Genomic DNA, 18,776 nt, shown 5'->3' on the forward strand with positions numbered 1-18,776 from the left:
TTTGGGATCACTAAAAAGGTTAACAAGAACACAGTCAAAAAACAACAGCACTGCAAATGCCAGATGATGGATGCTTTTAAATTAACATGGTTATCTTGAATTCAAGTAATTTAACCGAAGGCTGAATTAATTAAGGATGGGCTCTTTATACACAAGTTAAGTTTCTATATTCAGATAAAGTTTAGACCCATGTTTCTGTTAACACTAGGGCTTAGTTTAACTCTGTTCACACCACAGGTTCACCCTTTATTAAAACATGGTGTCCTTTTTGTAACTATAAGTTATCTAAATGATCCCTGTGTTGTATATGAGGCAGGCATTTTCATATATTACTCCAGAATTCAGCAATCAGATATTTTGGGCTTTAATTGCTAACTGTTAGCATACTCACCTTTCTGGTACTGCAGCCAGAGCTGCTGCTGGGCCTTCTTGCTGGGGAAGTAAATGCTGCAGCTGAGCTCAGAGCCATACAGGGCTTCAGACACATAATGGCTGCCATATTGCTGAAGAAAAGCCAGCAGCTCGTCACGTGTGCTCTCTGTTGACAGTGTCTTCAGCACCTTAGAAAAGCCTAAAAAGCCAAGGACGAGATGAGTGAATTCTTGTCCAAATAGGTGAAAAGGATAGACTGGCCAGTCACAATATTAAAACTACCTGCCTAACATTGTATAGGTCCTTTTTGCGCAACCAAAGGAAGTCTGACCTGTCAAAGGCCTTTAAAGGGGCTCTGAGGTACGACACACAAAGCAGATCCTTTAAGCCCTGTAAGCTGTGAGGTGCAAGGTTGGGTTTTTTTCAGCACAAACCACATATGCTTTTAAAGCTCATGGCATTGTTACCTATTATAGGAACTACACAGTTGCAGAGAAGGGGCTGCATGGATTGCAACAACGCCTGGTGAGTGCTGCATGTCAAAGTAACATCCACATAATTGCCAGACCCAGAACACTGGCCAGAGCATCATTCTACCTGCCTCAGCTTGCTTTCCTGCTGTAGTGCATCTTGCTGCCATCTGTTCCCCACGCAAACAACGTGGACACACACACACACACACACACACACACACACACACACACACACACTCCTCTGTCTACATGGATACCCCAGGCTACTGCCACTGCTCCATTGTTCAGTTCTAACACTCACATGTCCATTGTAGACACTTCAGCTGTAGACATTCTGAGCAGCCCGTGAGTATGCAGCCACACAAGCAGCAACCTTCACTGCAATGTGTTTTATGACACTTTTCTGTCATAGCCAGCATTAAGGTTTGCAGCAATTTGCGGACTCAGACCACACAGGATAGCCTTCACTCATCTCACATATTAATGAACCTTAGGCTGGTTCACTGGTTGTCCTTCCTTTAAACAATGCACGTGGGAAACACATGAGCCATGTTGTACATCCTCTGATCTGATGGTCTAGCTATCACAATTTAGTCCATGTCAACTTGCTCTGATTCTTACAATTGGCCATTTCTTTCCAAAAAATCTATGTTAAAACATTTTTTCTACTTGATGGCTAATATATCCCCCCATTTGACAGGTTCTATTAAAAATATAAAATATAATAAATATAAATATTTATTTCCAAATAACAACCTCAAAAGATATCTCAACTAATAGCTAGGTGATAGCATTGAAAACATGCTCTTATTCATCAGTTTCTTATATTCTGATGGCGGGTGATCAGAGTTTTATTATTCAGACACTGACCTGTAGCTAGGGTAATAGAGCTGAGTTTGACTTTGTACAGATTGCTGCGCACTCTCCACTGCTGAACCATAGGGTACCCAACAGCCTCGCTGAACTGGGCATCCCCTAAGGAAAAAAAATGTGAACAAACTGGTGAATTTAAGACAAAAAGATATCAAAAAGTTTACAGCTACAACAAATTTAAAACTAATTATAATTTTCAGAATTATGAAGACATACTGAAATTCAAAACAAATGAACAAATTAAATCTATCATTTCATTTGTACAGTTTATTGCACAACCATTGTTATCCATTACTGTCTTAACACCATTTATTATCCCAGCCCATATCCCAGCTGCTCCTGGATCAATGGTGATATATAGAGCAGCTTGAACTCCAATTGGATTGCTGACATTAGAAGTGGGAGCAATCTTGCCTTTCCCTGCAATTCAATTACCAAACTTTCACTTCAGTCTAGAACTAAATAGCCTCAAAAGTGAAGAGCAAGGGGGGAAAACAATAAACTGCTTACGGGAACCTTGATCCTGTGCCTTTGAAAGGCGTTTTACACCTGAGACATTCATGCACAGTGAAAAAGGGTAATTTTAGTTTGTGTGCATCTGTCCAATTGTTGTGAAAGCAGAACCCTCAGTGAAATATCTCAGGGGTCACTTTGGACCAAGTGCCAATTTAGCTAATGGAAGGATTAGGGAGCAGAGGTTCAAGACCAACATTTAAGTGAATCAGTCCCCCACAGAATAGGGTTGAAAATTAAATAAATACATAAATAAACAATATACACATTTTATAAACCCATATATTTAAATAGTGTTTATATATAGTTAGTGTGTTTTGGGGCATCTATATGTGTAATTTGCTCTGCATGTGCTCACATTTTAAGATATATAGGGGTATTGGCCTAGGGGTATAAAAGAGGATTTTGTGATCAAACCACACCTTCTTATATAATATTAGATGATCTTGTGCCCTGGATTTCACAAAACAGACGCAAATACAAAAGAATAATCTACATACTGAGATTTGTGGATTTGAATATTTCAATATAAATCTTTTGTATCTTCTTGATCCTGGGCCTTTCAAATAAGAAATTGTTGTGCGGGTGCTATATATTTTTTTTAACTTTCTCAAGCAACAGGCTAAAATGGGATAACAGAAAGCTATTCCTAGCAAAAAGTGCAATAAATCCAATGCCTTTAAAAGAAAAGCGAGACACGAGAAGAAAACATATTCCCAAACTTCCTCAAATGTTCTCACCTGTGAGTAGCTGCAAGTTGGGCAGGGGCTCTGACAAGACTCCTCGACACTGTTCCTCTACCGGTAAAGGAATAACCATGAGACCATCAGCAAGCTGAGGAAAGTCCTTAATAAAATTATTGTCCCTGAGAAAGAAAAAGAAAGACAGAAAGAAAGAAACTTTAAGTATCTAAAGGAATCTAAAGGTTATGTTTAACAGTCAAGGAAGCAGCTGAACCTCATGAAAACTGACTGCAGCTCAAAGCATCTGCAATCCTGGCATGTTCCAGTACCTTGTCCAGCTGCTAGTGTCCTATATCATTCAGCGATTGGGATTTGGGGATTTACTGTCTCGTGAGTTTCTTCCATGATAATATTTTATGTGCTTTTGGAAAAGGAGTTCTCTCCTCTCCTCCTCTATGCACAGGTAAAAATAAAGGTGTTCAGCTCATCGGTTCCTTATCTTAGATGTGATCAAAAAGTTCTGGGAACAGGGCCATAAAAATCAAAAACCCTTAAAGGATTTAAATTTGGCTTATCTCCAGTACAAGGTCATATTTTTTCTGCATGTCCAGACAGTTTCCAGTGCACCTTTTATCTTTAGAGCTCTCCTGGGAAGCCCCTACATTGGAGGACATCAAGCACATTTTCCAGACACACAAGTAACAGAGGACACAGTGGGACTTCCACAGAGATTTTAAAAATACCAGCTGCACTGAAAATAGTCCAAAGACGATGAGCTTAAACAGGAGGGTGGCCAAATATAAATCAGGTAAGGTTTTTGAATTTTTATGGACTTGTCCCCGTTAACTTTTTCATCTATTTTTTTGTGCACTGTACGTCATAGTGAAATGTTTAAACTATAAATGTAACAAGAATCTTTTTGCTTCTTTTTTTTTTTTTTTTTAAATCTCAGTAATCTCTTTCACCTGTGAGTAGAGGAAATTCCTAGAAGGCCCTGCAAACAACAACAGAATGGGTGCAAAAGCAAAATATACGTGCAAATACAACATGTGAATGCATGACGCTTAGAGGCGCAGTAAAAGCCACAGTTGTGTCCACCACCTCGAGGGCAAAACAAAGAGCAGCAGGCGAAGGTAACAACATAAAAATCTTTTTCTCATTTTTGGTGAAGATGATAAGTACATGAAAAAAAATGATAATAACAACTGTCAATAGTACAGAAAGCCTGCTGTTCGACACTTTAATAACGCCAGCTGGCGTTTAAAAATACCATTTAAAATGGCATTTGGCATTTATAAACACCATTCGATGTTTTAATATCACCAGCTGCCATGTATAAACGCCATTCTTGCCATTTGATATTACCGGCTGCTGTTAATAAACGCTGTTGCAAACAGCACTGGAGGACATACAAACACCTCTGTGCCAAGAGAGCAAACGTTAATAATATAATGCCAAAGCTGCTCGAAATTCGAGGCTAGCTAACATACGGTCCAAAGATGTGTCTGTCACGCTTTATCTTAAGGCCCAGACACAAAATTAATGTTTGGAATTGGTTTTTACTGGATGGCATTTTAAAATGTGACATGTTTCAAATAGTTTTGGCAAAGGAGGTTTAGTGTCTTACAGCAAGTTTCCTAGGCAGGTCTCTTTCGGTACAATTTTGCGTAGAGTCTGATAAAGTAACTCTAAGGTGTGACACAAATACTGAGGTTGAAAAAAAAACCCACGTAGACATAAGTACCAAAGACATGAGACAAGATGATTTCTGATTTTATGGCACTGAAACTGAAAATTCTGCCTCCAGTTCAAGTTTATGTTGACTTAATTAACTAACTTCTACTACTGCATAGTGGTTGCTAAACTTTAGAAAAGTAGAGAGCCAGCCTACATCCAAATACCCCCATCAGAAAACCTCTTGCTTTCTGTGGGGTTTGCAGTGCAAGACTGCCTACTGGCAATATTATTATTTGAAGAGCATAAAATGTGGAACTGCAAGGAGAATTAGATGAATTATGACCTTAAACAGTGACGTTTGTGGGTCGGAGGTTAGAAGATAAAGAACCACACACTATTCTATAGGGACAGGCAACAAAAAACATCCATAAATGCACACATTTTCAAAAACCTTTTTCCATTTTCATTGATCTGCTGATCTGCACCTCTATGATATTTTTCAATGGAAAAAAAAAATACTTGGGAAAAAATATCATTAAGCCTACATGTAGAGATATAAAACAGAAAATGCTGTGATGCATTTCTTTCAGTAGCTAGGCCATTGTGGTAGAACTGGAGGAGCCTTGGTTCATTTACTGTCAAAAAGATGGGTTGTCTTACTGCATCCTGAAAGCATGGAAGGCTGCAGCAACTTATTTCCTATAATCCACTTTTATAGGACCAAATCTCAGAGCTCAGACCTTGTGTGATAGAAACCCTAGGGCTTGGCTTGATTATTCTTGATATAAATTTTTTATCTTGCTTCTCTCTTTCTGTCCTACTCCTTTCTTTGTCTAATCACAAAGTCTGTTAGATGCAATCACTGCGAAAATGGAGGGGTGGAAGGAACAACTCAAGGGCAGAAAATGAGAACAAAGAGAGACAGAAGAGGTGTAAAGACTAACATAGTTTATTCTCAGAGAAAACATATCGATTGCTAAACTATATCAGTCAGTTTCATGCAGTGGCTCATGGGACCTAAGGTAAAGATCATGTATACCTTTTTGGATTTTCAAGCCCAGATTTGCGCTGCTCACTATATCCATTCAGATGGTTCAATGTACAGATGACCAAAACAAACAAACAAAAAAAGGTGGGATCAAGACTTTTAATGGACACCTGGATGGATATAAAAAGTTAAATGTTCTTAAACTTTCTTTTTCAAATTCCTTCCTTGAGGGAAAGACAAAAGGAACAGATGTCATACCAACCTCAAAGGTAGATTCTGGCATCTGCACAGGTAAGTAGGTGAGAAAGCAAATTCAGAACTGACAAAATGTCAGACTTCAATTTACCTGGTTTTAGCTTGACTGCAGTTTCTCGGACTGTGTTTATGTGTGTCTGTGTGTACGTGGCAGGAAAGAAACTTGAAACATTTATTCTGCTGACAGCTCATTACAAGAAGAGACATTTATTTGCAATGCTACAACCCAAACAAACCAGGGTGGTTAACAAGATGAGCCAGTTGCTTGTCATTCTAGAAGGATCATCTTCATCTTGCACAAATGGCTCCACTCATGGCACCACTGCTATGGCGAACTTATCTTACTTAAGACTGAAAAATTACATCTTATAAACTGACAGGCAGCTTATGCAACGAGCAACAGACCTAGCGACAAATGTGTGGATGCTAATGTGCGCGCCAGCTCACTGATGTTGCTTCCTGAGACTAAAATGAGATAAAGTCGAGATTAACGCTAATTGTTTCCTACACCTGTGCTTCTTTTTGTTGTTGCTGCGTCTGAACTTAAAATGCTTTCAGAAAAAGTCTACAGAGGACTGTAATAAAGCATCGACTATAACGGGCCTTAAACAACACAATGATTTCACTAATAAAGACTTTTTTTCACTGAGGACATTTTGACTTGCCACGCTTAGAAAAGCACAGGTGGAAATGAGTGACTGCTGATTTGCATTCAGCTGCTCTGGTTCAGAAGCTTGTTACAGTGTGTACAGACTCACCTGCCACTCTGTCAGTCTGTCATGGCTAACTGGGAAATTGGAACAGAACAGAGCTATCATTAATGCTATTTTTAACACACGTGCTGTCTGCTGCAAAGAAAAGTAATGAAAATAATAAAAATAATAAATGTTTCCTCGTCAGATTTCTAATAACATTACTGACATTCAAAATGTCAGCTACTCGGAAATAAAATACTAGACTGAATGTAGTCCATCTGATTACAAGAGCTCAGATTTCTTTTGTTTTTTCAGTACAGGAACTTTAGAACTCACTAAAGTGAACTTAACATTACAAAGTACTTTGACTGACGCGCAAGTAAAATCTCCATATGTAAAATATGCCTGCTTGTTCAGGATTTTTAGCCAACTAAAGTTACATGACTCACATGCAGCTTTACTACTGCAAGCAACCCACCGCACACCAGACTACATATGTGAGTACGGGCTTGCTGAGGAAATGCTGGCAAAGTTGTATATTTACTCATGTTTCATTCAATACCCATGTGTCTTCATTAAGGGCAGTGGACACTAGACTCCCTTTTGGCCAACCAGGCCTTCTATCCTGCTTGAGTCTACAAATGGAAAATGCTTCCCATTTGAATGAGAATCTCCAAATTACAAGCGTATGAAATGAGTAAATAATTAAAATATATGGTCGAATAACATCTTTATAAGACCATATATCTATCTACGAGACACTTTACATACAGATGTCCTTATTTATTTATTAATAGTAGAATCAGTGTCAACATTTAATAGTCCAACAGGATAAGTGGCTACAGCTAATTAATAGAGGGATAGCTGTTTTTCTTTTTGTGTCTTTGAATGTTCATCTTTCACCTAATTTCAGATGGCTGTGTCTATTTGTGCTTTCCCACATATGTTTGAGTGGGTATATTTATTTTGACTTTGTGACTGTGTAACTGATATTGAGTGGTACTTACGGAGAGATTGTTCAAGATAATTGGCTCTTGTGCAGTTTAGAATAGAAACCTCATTCCCACATCTAAACACTGATCAGCAAAGTTCAACCGCATTCACTTCATCTTAACTACAATGAGATTTGCCAACAATTCATTACCTCAGATTAAAGAATCGTATCAACAAGAATATACTTTAGGTTAACGATGCTTTTTAAAGCTGCAATTATTGGGAAAATCACATCAGTCCCTTCTTGTTCATTTTTGATTTTTATGTTGAAGCACACCAGTATTGTACATGGGAGCTTTTGGTTGAATTGGAGGCTTACTCCAATGATTTCAAGTGCCCACTTTGACACTCAGAACTCCATTCTTATAATCAGCCAACCGGCTGCCCGCCAGTCATAAACCCACCATATGCTCCCATACGGTCCTTCTAAAGATGACTCAACCTGCCTTTGAAACAGCTTCCCTAACAATGACAGGACCTAACTGTTTCAGCAAATTGTAAACCTTGCAGGATGGTCTATTCCACTCATTTAGAAGCTGCTTTTCTGGACTGACGCAAGCACTAACAAAGACACCCTAATTCCCAGAGGAAATGAGTATTGAATATATATACAAATCCTTGGTGCTGAGCTCACAAAGGCTATAGCCTGATTATCAGTGTCTGTTCTAGCTCAGCTGCTAATTGAGCATGTGTAACCATTTTGGGTCAAAGCTGAAAGAGCACTTTAAAAATGCGTTTACAGGGCACACTCTGAATGGCCACTTCAAATCTTGCAAATCTTGCTTTCACCATTCCGAATAAACAAATGAAATCAATACACTAAAACTGATTTAGCAGGCATGTAAAACGGCATCATAAGCGAAGTCACATAAAGGCTTATCAAAGCATTTGAGATTTTTAGTATAAAAAAGACAAAAACATATTAAATGCCAGCTGCATTAAAAATGCTTGAAGATTTGATGAAAAAATGTTACACTTGCAGTGATAAGAGTGATAAGAGCAATTCCTGTGCATGTAAAAAGGAGTCTGGTATGGTATTTATTAACTATGGGATAGTTTATAAAAAATAAAAAAATAGTAAAAATAGCTAGAAAAAATACATTGCTGAGGTAAAGGCAAAAATATTTCCACATCCAAAGTTTAATATCAGTCTATTACTATTTAATAGTCAAGTTCCACTTATACTGTCCTGTGTAACGATCCAGCACTAAACCTCATCCTGCCACACTTTAATGACCACTTACAGAGAAACACTGGAGTAGAAAAAGTGCTACATACTCTGTTTATGCATTTGTGAACGTCAAATAGTCTGAGCTCTGTACTGTAATAATCAATAAACACTGTATAGATGAAAAACTATTAGGAAAAGGAGGAAAAAACACAATAATAATTTTTGCCACTAGAGGATGCTCTGTCTCTGTGTGAAAGCAAGAGACAGATATCTAGTGGTATGACCCAATGTACATAGTTTAAGTATTTATGTGTTTTTGTCCCTGCACATTATTGAGTAGTCTGCAGGAAACTTTATTCTAATGTGCTGAACATTAACATAATATAGTATGTATAAATAGTATAAACAGCTTCTTCAGCAGTCGTTTTCAGCAGTAATAACCAGTTGTACGCATTATCGTCACATTACACAAAACACTGCCATATGTGAAAGTACAGGTATTTGTAAGTATGTAAGATTCACAAAAATGCAGGATTTGAGGGGTCACAGTGCTGGTTCTGATCTTCTGGACTGCAGTTCAGAACTAAAAAAAAGTAAAAAATGAGAAAAGAAGAGTTCGACCTGAGAAAGGGTTGACGAGTCGTGACAGGGCAGTGATGGTCAATTTACCACAGAGAAGGAAGAGATGTTAGAGCAGGGGGGTTGGTAGAATTGCAGGCTAACAACAGTCTTTTGATCTCTATGTAAGCAGCCACTGGGTGCCAGCACAGTTCAGATAGGGGGAGGGTTGTGTTGGAGGATTTATGGAAGCTAGGGACAAGTAGGGCTGCAGTATACTGGGTAAGCTGAAAGGGTGTCAAAGTGGATGAAAGAACACCAGGAAGGAAAAAGGAAAATACCTTTACCTGACGTATAGCAGGAAAGAGTGATTTATTTGCTTGACAAAAGGAACATTTTAATTTTCATATTAAAAAAATCCAACAAAAAACAAAACGCAAACACAAGAAGCAAGATGCACGTCACCAGGTCTTGTGTCTGAGTCTGATATTTACTGGAAGTAGAAGAAAATTAATAAAACCAACCAAAGAAAAGACTTGCACTGGTTTTTCTAAGACAACTCTCTACATGAACATCATCTCTTGTTGCTAGTGTTTTGATAGTGTTTAAGATACACAGTTGGGTCAATAGGCTTTTTGGACAATAACAAAGCTTCTGTATTTTATACATAGTCTCCCATTTTCAGAAGTTTAAAAGTAATTGGACAATTGACTGATAAAACGTTTCATGGCCAGATGAAGCCTCTTCATTCATTATTGCACGGGAAATTAAGCAGATAAAATCTTGAATCAATTCTAAGTCTTGAACTTGCATCTTGTAGCTTTTCAATGGAACTTTCAATGTAAGGTCCATAGAGATGTCAAGGCAAATAAAAGAGGTGATCATTAGGCTGAAAACCCCAAATAAACCTATCAGTGAGATTGAAAAAACTTTAGGCATGTATGGCTGCCCAATGGAATGGGTCATTACTGTTTATTAATGATGTGGCTACTCAAAGAAATTGCAGGGTAAATTTGGAAGTGCACATGGCTGTGTACTCTGCTCCCATTCAGCCAAATGCAAAACTGATCGGGCACTCCCATATGGAAAAGAAATAGTAAAAACATATATGATTTACTCATGAAAGTGGCCACTTTCATGAGTAAATCATACATAAATCATATAAGGCTTACATGATTTACTCATGAAAGTGGCCAATTTCTCATTACTTTCATATATTTTTTTAGTAAGTATACAAAACATACAAGTTTCATTGTATAATTTTTCAAGGGATCTTATATGTGTTTTCACTCTTGTATGCTTTTCGTACAAGTTTCATACAAGACAGATAAAAACTTTATAAGATTTATATATATCTTTTCCATATGGGCTGCTTCACAGTGTAAATGGATAAAGACCCAAAGCACACTGCGAAAGCAACTCAAGAGTTTCTCAAGCAAAGAAATGGGGTATTCTTCAACAGCCAAGTCAGTCACCTGCTCTCAAGTCAAGTCAATTTTATTTATATAGCACATTTTGAAACAAGAAGAAGTTGACCCAAAGTGCCTTCCAAACCATTAGAGCATGCTTTTCAGTTACTGAAGACAAAATTGAATCCAGAAAGACAGAAATAAAATTCACTAAAGGCCTAGGAGAAGAAGAAGAAGAAGCACAATATTTGGTGATGTCCAGCTGTTTTAGATTTCAGGCGGTCATTTAGTTGATGAAGTATTAAAAACAATCTTTATGTTTAAAATGATGGTAGTTTGTTCAATTAATGTTGAACACGTAAAAATGTATAAAACACCTGAACCCTAAAACAATTAACAATGAATGCTTTTGATAAAAATCTAAAATTTATTTACTGTGGCCTGACAGAAAGATGGTCCTGGACATCATGTGCTTACGTGGCTTCACTCTGAGTATATTAGGTTAACTGGTGAGTCTAAATTGGCCGTAGGAATGAATGCGAGCATGAATGGTTATGTCTTTATTTGTGTTAGCCCTGTGTTAGACTGACAGTCTGTCCAGACTGTATGCTGCGTTTGGGATCGGGTCGAGTTCCCCGGTGACCTAAATTAGTTTAAGCAGAAGAAAATGGCTGGATGCATAGATAGTTGGATGGACTTCATACACAACTTCACATCTAGTTTTTGTGGTGGTATAAAGATGCAAAATTACCAAAAAATTTAATTTTTCAAAAACTTATGGACCTAATTGCACAACATGCAACTGCCACTGGACAATACAAGTTGTGCTCATGTGGCATGGTCTCGCAATTTGCCAACAGACTTAATAAACTGATCCGTAAGGCCAGCAATGTTGTGGGGATGGAGCTGGACTCCCTCAAGGTGGTGTCGGAGAGGCGGATGCTGTCCAAGATAAAGACAATGTTGGATAACACCTCCCACCCACTCCATGACATGTTGGTCAGTCACAGGAGCTCGTTCAGTGAGAGACTGAGATTACCGAAAAGCACCACTGAACGACACAGGAAATCATTCCTGCCTGTGGCCATCTCCCTGTACAACGCATCCACTTAACACACTGTTTGCTGCTACAACTACACATGTTTCTTTTCCAAATATTTATTTATAAGTGACTTATGTATGTATGTATGTATATATATGTATATATTGTACTATTCTTAGTTAGCGTATTGTCTGTCTTGTCTTAATGTTGGTTTAAAATGGAGCACTGTAACAAAAAATAATTTCCCCCAGGGATCAATAAAGTATTCTGATTCTGATTCTGATTCTGAATTTCTCTCACCATTCTCAGTGTTTTTGTTGTAAATAAAGAGAGTCTGAAAACAACTGACAGAAAATATGACATCCAGCATAACACAGCATGCTTGTAATTTCTATGGCTGCCATGCTGTTTGGATTTATCCATAAATGGGATAATTACCTCGTGCCTGAAAGAGGAGTGTGAAACGAATGGCATTCCAAACAAAAGAAGAAGCCTCTTGTTCGAAACAATTGTCTCTGCCACAAAATACACTTTAGTATGACAATATGCAAAAAAGTCAACTGTACAACAAGACTGAAAACAGCAGCTAGCCTCTTCAGTGTCGATCCAAAGTCATTATATATCACCATGCAGAGGTTTTGTAGCATGGGGCAGACACCCCACGCTGCTGTTCATTTGATTTAATAGAATAGCCTACCTTTACTGTGGATAGAGTAATCCATGTAACTTACTGCAAGATAGTTTTTAGCCACTCTTTTAATAATATAGAAAAGATGGAGGATGTTTCATTCATTGCTAAATGAACATAGCTGAATTATGCCAGTACATCATATAACTTCTGAATTAAAATTTTTACGTATCCTCTCACAGTATCAATCGACCTTTCTCTTTTCCAACCTGTTCCCTACCACTGCTTTGAAAACGCCGTCACATTTGCCCTTGAGAACCATATCCGCCAATTTGTTGAAATGCACAATCAAAGATTTATGAAAGCTGGGTATGTAGACAATCCAATTGCATGTAATATGCTTAACAGCTGTAATATCTGTTATTTGAATAAACACTTGCTGCGAGTGGGCCAGAGAGATGAGTCATAACAAAGATAAAGCACCCAGCGTCACTAAGGGCACAGGCCCCGGATGAAAAATTAAACAGTTATTAAGGGGCAATATCAAAAAAGGCCAATTTGTAGTGTAATAAAACAATCAGAGATGTTTATCTTGAGAGTTGTGTAACAATCTCTTATTACATCTGCAGCCACAGCTCAGTTGATAAATGATTCCACTGAGGGGAGGAGATGTGGTGACTTGTCATGGCCAATATTGATTAAGCTGGGGAGTTGATGCTGTGAATGAAGCAGCCTTGAAGTAGAGTGGAGTTTGTGTGAGTGTACGTGAGTGATTGTATGTATTTGTTTGTGTAGGTAATTACGTATATGCAGCCACATGCTGAGGCTGGTGACAACAAAAAGTGTTACCAGTGAGTCCAAAATGGCACCAGTCAGTGTTTTTTGTCACTCTCGCTTCCCTTCAGTCACACACACACACACACACACACAGCAGCAAGCACAGTTATATGTAGGCACGACACATAACCGCTCATCCTCCCTTTCATTCCCCTGAGTCGTGTATACAACTGAAATACAATGTGAGTGCGCATAGATTTTTTTTTCTTTTTGTACCTTGATATCTCTGTTGGCCTGCTTTAGGAAATTGTAGAAATGAACTCTGGTGGCCAGGATCATTACCATAGAGATGAAACTCGGCAATGCAGAGTGAGGGGGCATACAGGCCAGTTAAGTGTGGAACTGATTAGAGCCACCACAGCTTTTCTAATTTTATATTACTTGCACTTTCTCACTTGCTACAAACCTCCCCCATTTGTGTCTATCCATTGTAGCAAACATCTGCCTCTCTATCTCCCTTACTCTTTCAGTCTCCTTTTTTTTCTTTTCACTTTTACTCCAACATGGACACCGCAGTTTTACAAGGAAGCCAAACCAGCAATTAAAAATTCTGTTCCTGACACTTTCATGTCATCACCCTGAATGCAGAAAAACACTTCTGAGCATTTGATTAGAGGACAAGAGACTACAACAGGAGGTTATCTTTTCTTACTTGGCACAGCAATCAAGCAACAGAGCAGTTTGGCTATTTTCTTTTTTGACACGCTAACAAGAAAAAAGACACAACAAATTCTTTATTTTCTGTCCTTTTGATAAAGACAGCGAAATAATCTGACTAGCTCTTAAAACTTTACATGACCCTGGGACTTTGAGCTGAAAAACAGGGAGTCTTAGTTCAATAAAACAAGCTCTGAAACTCACTTAAAAGACCTTGAGGCACACGTATTCACTTCTATAGGTTATTTAAGCACCAAAACTAAACTCGACATGATTTTTTTCTACCAAAAGAAGGTCAGCTTTTATAAACGTCTGCTTCATTTTCTTCTGTTCTGGTACATAAAAATACACAGATGGCAAGTCTCATCACAATTTTTCCACAATCTCATCATCTCGTACTTTATTAACATGGCCACAGCCAGGCTCCACCATCAGCCAGCAGGCCACATCCAGCAGACCCAGCCAGGCTCCACCATCAGCCAGCAGGCCACAGCCAGGCTCCACCATCAGCCAGCAGGCCTAGCCAGGCGCCATCATCAGAAATTCCGCTTCCGGGTCCCTCGTGGTGGCCGCCTCGTGCTCTCGCTTCAGTATGCCACCCAAGAAAGGCCCAACACCAGAGGAGGTTGAGGACATTAAAACCTCCCTCGGAGCGCTGTGCGGAGACGTGGCCGCAGTCAGGGCACAGCAGGAGCTGCTTCTGGGGCTTCTGGAGGAGGTAAAACAGCTACGCCTCCAAAATGCCGAGAAGGACAGACGGATCATGGATCTCGAGTGGCGGGTGGATGAGCTGGAGCAGTACACCCGTACGAACGACGTGGTCATCAGCGGTATTAAAATCAAGCCGCGCTCGTATGCGCGCGCGGTGGCCGGGAACGTCGGGGAGCCCAGCGACGAGGAGACCCGCTCGGTAGAGCAACAGGTGGCGTCCTTCCTCCAAAGCAAGGGGATAGAGATGGACCTGGAGCACATAGAAGCATGTCACTCACTGCCCAGGAGGAGTGACAGACTGCCGGCCATCATTATGAGATTTGTCAATCGGAAGAACAAGGTCGCACTGCTGAAACAAGGACGCAAACTGAAAGGCACGGACGTTTTCATTAATGAGCATCTGACACGAAAAAACGCAGACATCGCGAGGAAGGCAAGGCAACTGAAGAAGAACGGTAAAATACAACATACATGGGTAACAAACTAAGATTTTCATTAAGCTAAACGGGACACCAGAAGAGGCAAAAGTACTGATAGTGAGGAACATGGAGGATCTGGACAAGTATAACTGACACCAATGTATCAATTACACCAGGAAATGACATGGACACGTTGAAATTAGTTCTTCAACAGAAAGTAATTGATCTAGATTGTGAATATAAGGAGCATAATATAATAGATCCAGAAATAGATTCTGAAAGTAACTTTCTCTCTTCTTTTGTTAAAAATTGTAATTATTTCACTCAGGAACAATATGAAAAAGAAATTAACCTAGACGGGAAGCTCTCATTAATTCACTTTAACAGCAGAAGTATGTACTCTAATTTTGATTTCATTAAGGACTATTTGCAACAATTTTCTCGCCCCTTTAGTGTTATAGCCATCACTGAAACTTGGTTCAATGTCGATAAAGGAATAGATTTTTGTTTGAATGGATATGATTTAAAATACATGAATAGATTAAATAAGGCGGGCGGCGGGGTTGCTATATATGTTCATAACTCTATAAAATATAATGTTGTAACAACTATGTCTATGGCTATTGATGGAATTTTGGAATGTTTGACTATTGAGATTATGAATGAAAAAAAGAGAAATGTTATAATAAGTTGTATATATCGGACACCCAGTTCAAGTATTGACACTTTTAATGAATGGATAGAAAAAACGTTTGCTTCGGTGAACCAAAAATTACTATTTATCTGTGGTGATTTTAACATTGATTTGCTAAATCCAACAAGGTTAAAAGCCATTGATGACTTTACTGACACAATGTACAGCTTATCACTATATCCAACAATAACAAAGCCAAGCAGAATAACTTCACATAGCGCCACTATTATTGACAACATTTTTACTAATGTCATGGATTTCCAAATTAATAGTGGTCTGCTTGTCTGTGATATAACTGACCACTTACCAGTTTTTACTTTGTGTGACTGTGATTTAAAAAAAATAGATACCAAGATCATGATAGCAAAGCGAACAATAAATGAAGAAGCAATTCATGCCTTCAATTTCGATTTAGCACAACAAGATTGGAGTTCGGTGTATGAAGAGTCAGATGTGGACAAGGCTTATGATAATTTTCTAGATATTTTTACTATGTGGTACAATAAACATTGTCCTGTAAACGAACACATGACAAAGAAAAAAAAGATAAAAAGTCCTTGGCTCACAAAAGGAATTATTAATGCTTGCAAAAAGAAAAACAATCTGTATAAACAGTTTATCAAAGTAAAAACAAAAGAAGTGGAACAAAGATATAAAGCATATAGAAATAAATTGACTGATATTATAAGAACGAGCAAACAACTTTATTATAGAAGAAGATTATATGAAAATAAAAACAATATAAAAGGAACTTGGGATGTGTTAAACAACTTAATTAAACAAGGATCTTCTGGAACATCATATCCTGAATATTTTACTGATGCAAATGGTGAAAATCACAACATGAGTAATATTGTCGATGGGTTCAATAAATTCTTCATAAATGTTGGCCTTGAACTAGCAGCGGACATCCCGTGTCATAAAAATGAAAATATCAGTAATATAAAATCAAATCCCTTTTCACTGTTCCTCTCAGCTACAAATGAGCAAGAAGTAATAAATATCACATTAAAATGTAAAAGTAAGTCTTCAATGGATTATCATGACATAAATATGTCTGTAGTTAAACAGGTTATTCTGAATATTGCTAGTCCCTTAACATATATCTGTAATTTATCATTTCAGCCTGGTTGTTTTCCAAAAAAAATGAAAATTGCGAAAGTAATACCACTATATAAAAGTAATGACAAACACAGTTTTACCAATTATAGGCCTATTTCTCTACTGCCTCAATTCTCAAAAATTCTAGAAAAACTTTTTAATTCAAGATTAGAAAAATTCCTTGAAAAACATCAAATAATAAATGTTGGTCAGTATGGTTTCAGAACGCAAAGAACCACTTCAATGGCGATAATTGAGGCAGTAGAAGAAATTACTGATACACTGGATAAAAATAAATATGCAGTTGGTATTTTTGTTGACCTCAAAAAGGCCTTCGACACAATCAATCACTCAATTTTACTGGATAAATTGGAAAGATATGGTATTCGAGGGAAAGCTGGTAACTGGTTAAAAAGTTACCTAACAGGTCGGGAACAATATGTTAGCATAGGGCATTACCATTCAGAGAAACTTGGTATTACATGTGGTGTTCCCCAAGGGTCAGTGTTGGGACCAAAACTTTTCAATGTATACATAAATGATATTTTTGATGTTTCTCAAGTACTTAAACTCATACTGTTCGCAGATGACACCAACATATTTTTCAGTAGCGATGATTATACTGATCTTGTAATGACTGTAAACAGGGAGCTAAAATTAATAAAAAAATGGATGGACATAAATAAATTATCATTAAATATAAATAAAACTAAAGCAATGTTTTTTGGTAATTTAAAATATAATGTAGAATTACCAATTATCATTGAAGGTGTACCAATTGATAATGTGAGTGAAAACAAATTTTTGGGAGTTATAATTGATAACAAAATTTCATGGAAACCCCACGTCAGACACATAAAAACCAAAATTTCCAGAAGCCTCGCAGTTTTGAACAAAGTGAAACAATTCCTTGATAAAGATGCACTTCGTACTCTGTACTGTACCCTGGTTCTTCCATATCTTACATATTGTGTGGAAGTGTGGGGAAATACATATAAAAATACAACTAATCCATTAGTCACAGTACAGAAACGAGCACTGCGTATTATTCACAAGGCTGGTTATCTAGAACATACTCACAAATTCTTTCTTCAGGCAAAGTTACTTAAATTCCAGGATCTGGTTAATTACAATACATCCATAATTTTGTATAAAGCTTTTACTAAACTTTTACCGGCAAATTTACAAACTAGATTTGAAATTCGAGAAAAGGTTTATAATGTGAGAGGCTTTGGAGAATTCAAATTACCCAGAACTCGAACAACCCGTAAAGGTTTTTGTGTGTCTGTATGTGGTGTGAAAATCTGGAACAGTCTGAGTTTACAATTGAAACAATGCAAAAATATTCATAGATTTAAATTTCTCTACAAACAGTTGGTCTGGTCACAGTATACTCAATGATGGGTTTTAGTGTGCTCTGTAATGTCTGTCCTCTTACCATTGCTGGTATGGATTCCAAAAAAAAAAAAAAAAAAAAAGTGTGCGTATGTATGTACATATATGTACTTGTGTGTGTAGATATATATGTATGTATATGTATGTGTGTCTGTTACTTGTAGTTATTACTGCCTGTTACCTGTGGTAATGCAATTTATAATTTATATATTCTGTATTCAGTTATGAAGGCTCTAATTGTTGGTTGCGAGCTGCCGCTTAGATGCTTGTATCTGCCCGGGGCTGTTGATGGGTCTCTATGCAATGATGGGCGTAGCTGCGGGAAGTTTATTGTTTTTTTTTGTTGATGAGTGAGTATAGGGGTGGGATTTAATAAGTTTTCTTCGTCCCACTCCTTTTTCAGGCAAGTTTTGTTTTTTGTTTTGTGTATTTTATGTTCAATATAGGTATTTGTTGTGCCTGAAAATGAATAAATAAATGAAATGAAATGAACAGTAATGGGGCAAGACAGCAAGGCGGTTTTTGCATTCTTTTGTTGTTCAGTGTAATTACAAAGCAAGATGACTGACATCAAGACCTGATTAAAAGCTATTATATTATCTGCTATTCTGTCATTCATATGTTTGTGATTG

At 37.7% G+C, this 18,776-nt stretch overlaps 1 protein-coding gene across 1 annotated transcript in view; it reads right to left on the reverse strand.

The window, feature by feature from the left end:
• astn2 (astrotactin 2) overlaps positions 1–18,776 on the reverse strand; it is a 306,591-nt gene that overhangs the window by 76,242 nt on the left and 211,573 nt on the right. Inside the window, exons 14-16 of the mRNA XM_085413994.1 lie at positions 2,972–3,096; positions 1,716–1,820; positions 392–571 (exon numbers count right to left, since the gene is read on the reverse strand). Coding sequence (XP_085270120.1) covers positions 392–571; positions 1,716–1,820; positions 2,972–3,096 — 410 coding nt within the window. The remainder of the gene's footprint in view (positions 1–391; positions 572–1,715; positions 1,821–2,971; positions 3,097–18,776) is intronic.

This window comes from Rhamphochromis longiceps, linkage group LG7, assembly GCF_057381845.1.
Source record: "Rhamphochromis longiceps isolate RC_006_pf linkage group LG7, R_longiceps_female_GT1.1, whole genome shotgun sequence".
NCBI lineage: Eukaryota > Metazoa > Chordata > Actinopteri > Cichliformes > Cichlidae > Rhamphochromis > Rhamphochromis longiceps.